General features: G+C 39.6%; 1 protein-coding gene across 2 annotated transcripts in view; it reads right to left on the bottom strand.

Moving 5' to 3' along the window:
• SHQ1 (SHQ1, H/ACA ribonucleoprotein assembly factor) overlaps window positions 1-12,743 on the bottom strand; it is a 103,127-nt gene that overhangs the window by 33,700 nt on the left and 56,684 nt on the right. For both annotated transcript variants that reach the window (XM_088831956.1, XM_055414331.2), the window contains one exon: window positions 10,347-10,467. In XM_088831956.1, the coding sequence (XP_088688082.1) occupies window positions 10,347-10,467 (121 nt within the window). The remainder of the gene's footprint in view (window positions 1-10,346; window positions 10,468-12,743) is intronic.

Raw genomic sequence — 12,743 nt, forward strand, 5'->3', positions numbered from 1 at the left:
ATAAATCTCAAGCTCCAAAAGTTGAGTTTCTATGTCTTCAGCAAAGTTCAAGCAATTGGCAGAGGCTCATTGGAGTCCCTGAACCTCAACTCCAGTTTCTTAGGCGAAACAACCCCTGCTGCTGCGGCTGCTGCTAAGTCACTTCAGTCGTGTTCGACTCTGTGTGACCCCATAGACGGAAGCCCACCAGGCTCCCCCATCCCTGGGATTCTCCAGGCAAGAACACAGGAGTGGGTAAACAACCCCTTCCCAGCCATAATTCAGGCTGAGAATAAATAAAATGCTTCCCTTTGGAAACAAGGATGGTTGTTCCTCTAAACTTCAGACCATTATTTTAAAAAGTTTGGTACCCACAAAACATGATTTTTGCTACTGGTCCATATATTAAATACTAGTGAAGCTTAACATTTTTCTTAATAAACACAGATCTATACAGTTTTCCTGCACACTAAAAAGATTGTTTTATGCTCTCCATGGCCTAATATTACCTCACTTTGGAGGCGACTGCAATAAATTCAGAAAATAAACATCCAAATTGTAACCACAATTTTACAGTATTCGAAAACTATGCACAAAAAAGAGATAAGATAAACATAAAATAAAAATAGAAAACAGTACTCTTCATGAAAATACTACATCATTTTAACAAAAGCAGAAGCTTCTATGAGGAAAAGACAACACAAGCATGGAAAAACTGACACTTCCCTTAGTGTAAACCTTCTAAAAGGCCACACTAAGTGAGAACATATAGAAATGGATCAGGCATTTGCTGAAACCCATCTGTTTAAGAAAGAATCTGTCAAATTCTTTCAATGCTTTATTAATATCTATATTTTACAAGATAAAAACTATTTCCTGGAGAGCTATTTAAACTGAGAACAGCAAATAATCAATGATAAATTTATCTACAATAAATGTTATACATCACTCACAATCGAGGAATAAACCTCAGAGGCCCTTTTCCAACATCATTTCCCATCCCAGGCACAATATTCTCTAAAGCTCTATTTATAATTTTCCCAGCTTCTATTTATTCAGAAAAGTAGTCAGAGCAGGAAATGGGACCAGTCAAATGATCACAATCAATCTCATCACCTTCACAACATGCTGTGAATGTAATTAATCCTCTATTTATTTAGGGGACTTCACACCCCTTACATTAAGACAGCAACTCCCTGCTGGCTTAGGTTGAGATAATTATGTTATAACAAGGATTGGGTTTCAATCATATTTGGCAGAAGAAAAAGGAAACTGTACTTGAAGTTGTCAGTTTTTTTAAAAAAAGCTTTCTTGTGACTCCATTCAAAGGACGCTCTTGACAAAGCTCTTCTTAAACAGAGCACTTTCTAAGTACGATAACCACACATACACCACATTAATCAATGTAAGCTTCTTCTCTGAATGAGACATGAAGACCATCCGAGCACAGGGAAAATTCTATCTGAAGCAGAAAATACTGGTTTACAAAAGCTGACTACATCAATCCCCACCTGAACTCACTTGATCCTGCAGATCTTCTCCACTGAGAATCCTCGCAAGACCTTTGACATGCAAAAAGTACATTAGAGCAAGGGAGGTGAAGGAAAAATACCAATTTGCTCACACAGTAGCTAATTATACTCTGTGAAAAGCCAGGGCTCCAGCAAGCCAAAACCAAGGATTTGAGAAGTCTGAAGCCAAGTATCCAGAAACGAAACGAGTAAGGACAGAGACAAAAACCAAACACAGCCACCCAGCGGTAGCTCTTGAATGGACGTGACACACACAAACCTCCATGGAGCAATAAATGCAAGCACTTTCTGGTTTGGGAGCTGCCAAGTCACCCCTGCAAGTTTCTTTTTCACAAGAACTTGTATTCACACTTTGTCCACTAAATCCTCCACCTTTAGAAAATCAGTAAGAAAATATAAAGTCTTACTTTATTTTTACAAATCTGTTCTATTTTTATTAATCTAGCAAAATCACAATATCCACAGTACAGGTAGAAGTAAAAATGATTAATTATGTCTTCAAATTTCTAAAAATTCTCCCACCTGCCAAACATATTTTTTTCCCAAGGTCTGGATTAGAATGTTTGTATGTATTAAGCCCCTCAGGTAAATCTCAACATATCTCAATAATATTTTATTGCCTTTTGATAACATTTAAGCTCTTGAAAAAACAAAATGTGCAAGAAATGGAGCTTAACTGATCTGAGTTCCCGTTCTTAGTTAAAAGCAAAACAAAATGTGAAATTCTGAAATAGGAAAAGGATGTTAGTTAAGAAGTAGGAAAATCTAAATAAATCTATGGGCTTTAGCTAATAATAATGTATCAATAATGGTTCTTTGTGACAAATGACCACACGGATATAAAAAGTTAATTATAGGGGAAACTGAGTCTAGGACATCTGGGAACTCTCTAAACCATATTCATAATTTTTCTGTAAATCTAAAACTATTCCAAAATAAAAAGGCTACTTTAAAAAAAAGGATATAAATTTTAAAAAACAAGCAAAAACAACAACAACAAAAAGCTCCACAAACCTTGGAACATTCAGATACAGGATTCTTTGACAAGTTTTCTCAATGTATATAGTTACAATGTTATAGTTAAAGCATTCGTATCTTTACAAAGGGTTCAGTTCAGTTCAGTTCAGTCGCTCAGTCGTGTCCGACTCTCCGCGACCCCATGAATCACAGCACGCCAGGCCTCCCTGTCCATCACCAAATCCCGGAGTACACTCAAACTCATGTCTACAGAGTCGGTGATGCCATCCAGCCATCTCATTCTCCGTCGTCCCCTTCTCCTCCCGCCCCCAACCTTTCCCAGCATCAGAGTCTTTTCCAGTGAGTCAACTCGTCGCATGAGGTGGCCAAAGTATTGCAGTTTCAGCTTTAGCATCAGTCCCTCCAATGAACATCCAGGATTGATCTCCTTTAGAATGGACTGGTTGGATCTCCTTGCAGTATAAGGGACTCTCAAGAGTCTTCTCCAACACCACAGTTCAAAAGCATCGATTCTTCGGCGATCAGCTTTCTTCACAGTCCAACTCTCACATCCATACATGACCACGGGAAAACAAAGGGTTATTTGGACCTAAAATCTTTAGGAACATTCATAATCCCATGATTCACTGGCACATTTCTTGTTAGAGAAGTCTAATGAAGAGCAGCAGTTCCCAGTGGGCACTGCTGAACTACTGGTGATAAGGTGAAGAACCATTAAGTAAATCCTTTCTATATGAAACCTCACTGAAGGGCTACAAGTGAATGGAGATTGGCATGTACTAATCTTTTCTTATGGAGATAAAACCCACTCCCATTCACGATGAATTTGTGGATTTAATTAAAAATAAACAGTAAAACTGAAGAGCAACTTGACAGGCCAGAATAAGCACCTTACCAAGAATGATTTCAATTCAAGGGAGGTTTAACTTGCTTGAAATTCTGTACAATTGTTTCTTGAAACTTCTACATGCTAATCATTAGCAGCTAATGTAACACTTAACGTTGTACCATTTGTCAGAAAAGTAACTTCCCCTGTAGAAGTGAAACCACCTAGAGTGCCTGATTATCATTTAGTTATGCCGGAATTAAACAGACCTCTGAAATCAGCCACAGCACTGTATTTTTATTATGAGCATCAGTGGCATGGGCAGCAGGGCTCTCCCTCAGCTATGGTTCAGATAAGTGTCTTGAAATTACAGCAGTCCTCTTTGGGGGTCTGTATGTCACACATGCACCACACCCTGCTCTGAGAAAGGCCACTCACTAGTTGACAAAGTGGGCCCTGGGACTATGTGTATACCACTTTAGGGGGCACAAGCCCACTGTCATCAAGGCAACTAGACCAGAAGAATACACTGACCCACAATGGATCAACCACATGCTCCTCCCTTGGAATCATAAGCAAGGGACTCTAGTCCATCTCTACTGAAACTAGGCACATGGAAACTCAGAGCAGTGGAAAAGCCATTCTCCTTCTCGTGCGTCAAGGAAGAAGAGCAGCAAGGACTTACAGAAAGAAGCAACATGAGGGACACAGGTCACCAGAAAGTCAGACAACTGTCGTACTTTGTGCCTTGAGCTCAGGGGTCCAACTGCACTCCCAGCACCTGGGTCCCAGAAGATAACCAAAAGCCTTCTGATAATGTCCCCATTTTTACTATAAAAGTCCAAGTGGGTTTCTTGTTTGTAACCAAGTGTTGTAGTCTCCAGACACTGAAGGGAGAAATAAGGGTTTCATATCTGGCCCTGTTACTAAAATGCCAGGACCCCAGGCTAACTGCAGACTCTCTTATTCACTAATAAAGGGACACTAAAGGACAGATAAAACTTGTGATCCAAAAGCAAAAATGCCTCACATCCATTCTTGCCCTTCAACGCACCAGAGTTACAACCAGGAAATCTATTCTCCATGTTGCTTACATGTTTGACTTGTCTACTCCTCTGCCTGATGCCGTTTGCCCAGCCTGGAATGCATCCGCTCCTGATTATTATTATACTCATATGTGAAACAGTGCTGTGCAACCAGATACCATTTTTTATGTTTTGCTATTAATTCATATCCCTTCTTTGTCCAACTCTTCTCCATACATCTTTTCCAGATGTGATCCAAATGTTCCTGACTCTTTTTTCACAGATACTCCTTAGAGATCTCAAATCAACATTTTTAAAACTGAACTCATCTTACCTCCCTTCTCACTTCTCTTCCACTGTATACCCTTCTCCGATACAATTTAATTTCAGCAAATGCGCCTCCAACCACCTGGTTTACTGGCTAAGTCAAAATTCAGATCTCATCTTCGACTCCCCCACTTCTCACCATTGCCTGAGATCCAATTCTTACTTGGTCCTCTCTCATCTACCCCTGACCACTCGTCTCCTGCCCTACTCTCACTGCCCTCGCTCAGGCTACAACTGCCTTTTGCTTCCATCACCTTTTCTTCTGAAACCAGCCTTTCCAGCTTGAATCGGAGCTCTGCCCCCAAGCCAGTTCATTCCCCACAATGTGACCTGATGGACCCTCCCAGAATCTAAATCTCACCATGTCACTCACACACATACCCCAGCACTTAAACTCTTTAGATTCTCCACACTTTTCCAGGATATATTTCGAACATCTTCATGTGGACAAGGCCCCATAAGAATCAGCCTCATTTCTTTCCTGTCATTCCTATACCAAGAGTCAACCAACCTGAGCTTTCAAGCTCTTTAAAAGGTCCATATTCTTTTGTCCCTATTGTCCGAAATACTCTCCATACCTCCTTCCCCATCTGCATCTGACCAGCCCCTACTGACCTTTCAGCTCTCATCTCCAACTCTTCTTTCTGGAAGCAGTTTCCAAGACCCTAAGACTAGGCATGTGGCCTTCTAGGTGGTTCCACAGCACCCATCCTCTCCACTGTAGCCACAATTTGGCTACAGAATAATATTCCCCTTATATCTGTGTTTCCTGCTAGAAGGTCAGCTGCAAGGTGGAGTGTCTCTTGTTCACCAGAGTGGCTCCATCACCTCAGTTCCTGGCACATGGTAGGGCTTGATAATTAGTGATTAAAAAAATAAATAATTCCACTTGTACATCCAATGCTGATGTTTCACCTCTGCATCAGTTACCACCACTCCCAAGGCTTTTGGCAGATAAACCAGGAACAATAGAAAGCCAGAGGAAGAGATCTACACTCTTCTCAGGAACATAATTCATTTCCCTACCAAAACACATACACAGAGGAAGCAACCAAAGCAGTATGAAGCAATGGTAAGGTTCTAAGTTTTCTAATTTTAAGATTTTAGTGCAGGAATTGCTTGAGTTTATTCACAATTGAGGAAATGTTACCGAAATGCCAGTCTGTGTGTCTGATACACAATGAGGCCAAACAATGCCAAAACATCAGAGTTTGAAACAGAGAAAGATTTATTGAGAGCCTTGCAAGGAGATGGGTGGCTCCTGCCTTAAAAACCCCAAACTCTCCGAAAGTGAGGGAAGGGAGTGGTTAGTTGCTGCAAAATTTTTGGTACCAGATTCTTTGTTCTTGAGGTCATGTCAATGATGTTCCTATAAATCTACACTAAACAAATGTTATTCTCTGTTCTGACAAGAAAGAGCAAGGTCCCAGAGCACAGCTTTCACCCTCTGAGGTCCAGGTCCTGGCTTGAGAGGAGAGGTTCCCGCAGGGCCAGTTACTCTGCCCCAAAACCTTCACATACCACTCGGCCTGGGTCCTCCCGCCAGCGCCCAGGTCCTGGCTGAGGAAGCAGATCTCAGCTGGCAGCTCCCTCAGGGTCAGGTCCCCAGACCCTGCCCTGCTGTCATCATGGAGGGAGCCAGGCACCTAAGCCCTAACTGACCCTCAAGTTCCTCAGGAGGTTGGAATGGCGGGGGCAGGGCCCGCAGAGCGCATGTATGCCAGGCAGACGGCTTCGGCCGTCAGGTCACAGAGGCAGGGATACAGAAGAGATTCACCCCACCTCAAAGCGGGCCCAGCCAGTGGGCTGCCTTGGCGAGGGCTCTGGAGCCTTACAGGACACAGCCCCCAGCCTGTTTCCTGGACCACCCAGCTCACGCGCTGGCCCAAGGCCAGGTGAGCTAGAGGGCACCGGGAGAAAGCCGGGATCCACCTCTTCCTTCAGTCTCCACCTCAGGACCGCAGCTCCACTGACGGTTGGCTGAATGGCTCTCTAACGGTAGCTCTTTGGCAATTATTCATTGTGGGAGGGGCCCAACGCAAAACTGACCAATGGCTGAGCAGAACCACTAACCGTTGCTCCTGGACAGTCATTCGCTTGGGGGAGGGGCCCAATGGAAGCTGACCAATGAGTAGCGCGCAGCAAGCGCCAGGCGTGCTATGAGCTGCCGCAGGGCAGAACGTGCTCTATTACAGAATCTGAGGTCCAGGATTTTTCAAATAAAACTCTCGAGCAATGGAGTTGTTTACCTCTACAAACTTTGCACATTAGTGTCCAAAGGGCTGCAAAATAAGATTTCATTTCCTGGTGGGTGGGAACAATGCAAAAAAGCAGTGAAAAAAACAAACGCACAAAGAATATTAATGAGAGTAAACCATTTATCAGTTCAATGTAAAAAGGTTCAGTGTTTCAAAGACATATATTTTCTTCTCTCCCCCACAACTACCTACCTTAAAAAACTATACCAGAGAAAACAAAGATATAGAATCTTCACGGACCAGCTCTGACTTATTGTGAAGTTATCTGGGACTTTAGATTTTAATTACTTAAAAAAAAAAAATCCAAAATCTTTGACACAAAAAAACAACATCATATTCTATCCTGTGTCGTTTTAAAATACACCATGCATTAAAATACTAACACTGAAGGCATTAGATGAAGTAATGGAGTCTTACTGTCAATGAGAGGCAGGGCTGGAACATATTTTATAGTGTAAGCTTTTCCACTCCAGCTTATACTAAAGAGTGTAAAATGTTAAACTTTCAGTAGGTCAGAACTACCAGTGATACTGGTGAGCACAGCCCACCAGAAGGAAATCAGGGGAAAGGTGAAATCTTATATGGAATGTAGCCAAAAATTTCAATAAACATAGGTTAGAGCTGATTTACAGTCTGGTTGGGGGGTGGGGAGAAGTGTTCCTTCAGCTGGCTCTATGAGGCACCATTCAATTCAACTGAAATTTACTGTGCTCACAAGGGACTGAAATGGGCACAGATAGGTGCTTATTCACATGGATTTTAAAATTTTAGAGGAAGAAAGAGATATGCACCTACGTTATACAATGAGAGGCAGACACAATGTGTGCCCAAGTGATCTCTAAACCAAGTGCTATGGGAACATCCCTGAGGAAGACAGATAAATCCTTAATCCCTCTCTCTAAAGGAAAAGCCCTCTACAGGAAAGGTTCCCCTCTTCACTCTCCACCCCACTCCATATCACGGACAAATCAATTGCTTGTCTACGTGGCATATCTGGGAAAACATGCAACCTGGAGCTAGAAGACCTGAGATTATCACCAACATATCTCTTATAAGATATATGACCTCAAGCAAACCACCTCTGCATGCTGCTACCCAGGGTGTGTTTGCTGTAGGGGCCACCACACTCGAAACTTCCAATGAAGCTTACAATGAAGGATAGCATGAAGCATTTCATTTTAGAAAAGTAATGTGCAGAGTCTATAACTCGAATTAAAAATACATGACCTTCAGTTTTTAAGACCTGCAAGTGTGCTCTACAGGACACAAATGTCACAAAGAAAACTAACTATGAAGCACCAAAGCAAAACCTCACGGTAACTGTTGTCCTAACTTCATTAATTCACCATAAGAATGATTTTGCTGCCCATATTCCAGTAAGTTTTTGCCAAAGTAAATGTCTGACTGTAAAAATGGAATGCTAGTCAGAATGTAGCACTTGTCTGGTACTTCAAATAAAATTTTACACAGTCATTATTAAAAATCAAAAAAATCACCTAGAGACTAAGGAAAATGCAGAACTATTTTAATACATAAAAATAAGGCACTAGATCACTAATAAATTGTTTGGAAAAGAAATAAGATAGAAGTGAAAAATTAAGGAAGAAATTAGTTATGAAAATTATGGACATTCACCATAATATTATTAATTCAAAGTTCACAATTAAGATGATACCAGAAAGCTCAATTATGTTGTGTCTGAAAAATTAAGAATGAAATTAGAAAATTTAATTAAAATTCAGTTCTCTTACTTCAAGGGGGAGGGGAAAATAGTTAAAATATAACATACAAAGTGAAAACAACACAGCCTACTTAGAGAAAGGGACGTTACAGTCAAATGGTAAAGTTGAAATTTTCTTTTCCAAAGCAATTTGAAGAGTTCCTGTTGGTTTCTCTCTTCTATTCTGCTTCCTATACATTAACATCTTTTTAAAAATTATTGTCACCATAACAATGACAAGGAGCCTAAGAATGTTATTTGATTTCCTGCAACTTAAAACAAAGGGAAAAACCTTTTTAGAGCGAAAGAAAGTCCTTATTAATCCCCCACATCAACTTGAGGGCATTACACTCTTCTACTTCAATGAAATAAGATCTCTCTAGTCAAAAAAGAATGCCACAAATAGAGAAAGGAGGCACTCTCAGAAATGGGATCCTAGCATAAACTTCAATGCTCATTACAAGCTTATAAAATCCTCACCCTGAAAGAAAAAAGAAAAACCTAAACCCTCACAAATAGACTATTTCAATTTAATTTTATTATGAAAACAACGGGAAATGGCAGCAGGGTATTTGATAAGCTCAATTAGCAGAAGGATCAAATGAAGTGATGACATACCATTATGACCTCAGGGGTTAAAGATGCAATTTTCCATCTGGTGAAATCTAGATTTCTACTTCGAATGCTGACACCACCTGCTGTATGCTATTAGGCATTATCTTGAGCAGTCCCTAAGCATTTTGCTTACAACCAGGTACAGCCTCAAGTTTTTTTCTTACTTCACTTTGCAATATAATTGCTTCCCCATGAACAGAAATCAAAAATAAATTCTATATAATGGCTTGTTCAAAACAGACATTAAAAGCCATCCTAACGCATTCATTTACCATTCACAGTAATAGTAAAAATATTATCATTTATCTTCTAAGTCACAAATGGTATTATGCCATCATTTTCTATAGCACCTAAGAATTATTCCAATAAAAGGCTCTTTTTGTATGTTCTCAATTAACAGTCTTCGGCTACTAAAATGGATATTTTGGGGATGTCTGATAAGAATCCGGTCTATAGAACATTCTTAACAAAATGAATTCATTGTATTTTTAAACTTGATAAGCTTCCTTGAGTGAGACAATGGTAAACAATTAAAAAAAATTTTTTTTTTACATACCAAGCTCAAGGAGCTCATTTCTTAGTGTTCAGACCCTTAGATACATTTAATTAGGCTCTGACAGTTGTCCTTATACTCTGAATAAAGGATTCCATTTGCCAGTGATTAACCAAAGAGGGCACAGCTATTTTGATTAGATCTGATTAGGTCTGTATCCAGTCATGTTACACTTTTGCTGGCATACACACTCACATTCACACTCCCCTATAAATAAACTACAGATACAGGTACAGATAGACCAGTCTTGTGATTTCATTGAGAACAGTCAATAGCATAACTATGAATAGTCCCAACTGTTTTAACACTTATTTTCCAAGCTATTACTAATTTTTTCTAGAAAATTTTACCTTTCTGTCATCTGCACCTCCTCCCTAAGCAACTTCACCAAGTACCCCATGTTGATCCAGTACTTCTCAAGTATTTGGTAGGTGTACAGGTTTCTCCCTCATTAAAACTAATCCTCCAGGTTATTTCGCTTTCTTCGGTGTTCCAGAAATGGGAGCATGTAGCATACATGACTCAAAACTTACCTCGCTTTCTGAATCCACACACAGTAGTCTGAGATATAGAGATCATTTAGAATATAAGCTGGGTCATTTTCCTGAAAAATTTTGTGAATGTCCAGTAGACACTTTAAAACTGCACTTTTCCCTAAAGGAAATTGAAAAAAATAAAATTATCCTCAAGAAAAAAATCTAATTCTTTTAACTGAGAAATTCACATACTGAGGAGTAACATATGTATAGCAGCTCAGAGTTTTAATTATTTTTTTAATATTTTTCATATTCTTTTATTGCAGGATATCATATCAGTATCATTAAGTCCAAATCTCTTTCTTTCCTGAAGAATTATAGAAAAATCTTTATACTCTATTGTTATAGCTGATTAATTATGGTTATCATAAAAACAACATAAGATATGATAGGGTACACTAAATAACAAGGAGAGAAGTTATCATAAGTAAATGAATATTTAAATGTATCACAGCTTTAATTAGATAATGTTTCTCTAATTCAAGCTTTCAAAATACCATGGAAAATTATATTTTCAAATGTCTCTATTTCTTAAATCAATATTTTTTGTCAAGGAATTACCTAGAACAAAGTTAAAATTTTCCACCTTAAAGAACTGAAGAAAACTCAGACTGAAAAATATAAAATATCATAACTCTACTTCAAAAACAAACTGACAAAATCACTTGGAAAAAAGGTATTAAGTATTGAAGTCTTATCCAACTTAATTACTTCCTCCTGGTTGTTCAGTTCAGTTCAGTTGCTCAGTTGTGTCCAACTCTTTGTGACCGCATGGACTGCAGCACGCCAGGCCTCCCTGGCCATCATTAACTCCAGGAGTTTACTCAAACTCATGTCCATCGAGTCAGTGATGCCATCCAGCCATCTCAGCCTCTGTCATCCCCTTCTCCTCCCGCCTTCAATCTTTCCCAGCATCAGGATCTTTTCAAATGAGTCAGCTGTTTGCATCAGGTGGCCAAAGTATTGGAGTTTCAGCTTCAACATCCATCCTTCCAATGAATATTCATGACCTATTTCCTTTAGAATGGACTGGTTGGATCTCCTTGCAGTCCAAGGGACTCTCAAGAGTCTTCTCCAGCACCACAGTTCAAAAGCATCAATTTTTCAGTGTTCAGCTTTCTTTATAGTCCAACTCTCACATACATACATGACTACTGGAAAAACCACAACTTTGACTAGACAGACCTTTGTTGACAAAGTAATGTCTCTGCTTTCTAACACGCTGTCTAGGTTGGTCACAACTTTTCTTCCAAGGAGCAAGAGTCTTTTAATTTCATTGCTGCAGCAACCAGCTGCAGTGATTTTGGAGTCCCAAAAAATAAAAGTGTCACTGTTTCCCCATCTATTTGCCATGAAGTGATGGGACCCAATGCTATGATCTTAGTTTTCTGAATGTTGAGTTTTAAGCCAACTTTTTCACTCTCCTTTTTCACTTTCATCAAGAGGCTCTTTAGTTCTTCTTTGCTTTCTGCCATCAGAGTGATGTCATCTGCATAGCCGAGGTTATTGATATTTCTCCTGATAATCTTGATTCCAGCTTATGCTTCCTCCAGCCCAGCGTTCCTCATGATGCACTCTGCAATAAGTTAAATAAGCAGGGTGACAATATACAGCCTTGACGTACTCCTTTTCCTATTTGGAACCAGTCTGTTGTTCCACGTCTGGTTCTCACTGTTGCTTCTCGACCTGCATACAGATTTCTCAGGAGGCAGGTCAGGTGGTCTGGTAGGTATTCCCATCTCTTTCAGAATTTTCCACAGTTTGTTGTGATCCACACAGGCAAAGGCTTTGGCATAGTCAATAAAGCAGAAATAGATGTTTTTCTGTAACTCTCTTGCTTTTTTGATGACCCAACGGATGTTGGCAGTTTGATCTATCTCTGGTTCCTCTGCCTTTTCTAATCCTGATTGTTAAATGAACCTAATTTTAACCCAAACCCAAACTTACAAAGGAACCTTTGACAACTCAACAACAACTCTCTAGGTGTTCCAAACTTCAAGATAGCTCCTGAAATTTATCAACTATAAGGCAAATTACTAAATCTACAGTAGTAGCACTTCCTTTGATCTGTGAAATACAGCATTTTCAGTTTAATTGCTTTATTCTTACCTTTATAGTCCTAAAACATGAAAATACTGTCTATTGATTTCATGAAGACACTGGATGTGCTTTTAATGACATTTCCCACGTTACTTTTAAACATGATAAAAGCATCATGAGCTACCTAATAACACCTCAAGATGAAAAAAATTGCAGTCACTAAATTTTTTAGCACAATTAACCCTAGAAACTAAGCTTCGAAAGAGCAGAGACTTCTATTTTTTCCAGTGGTTAATCCTCAGTACCTAGAACAGAACCCCATAGCAGCAGATTTTTAAGTATTTTAATGATGAA

The sequence above is a fragment of the Moschus berezovskii genome, chromosome 24 (assembly GCF_049115385.1).
Source record: "Moschus berezovskii isolate FMDL1 chromosome 24, NW_MosBer_1.0, whole genome shotgun sequence".
Taxonomy (NCBI): domain Eukaryota; kingdom Metazoa; phylum Chordata; class Mammalia; order Artiodactyla; family Moschidae; genus Moschus; species Moschus berezovskii.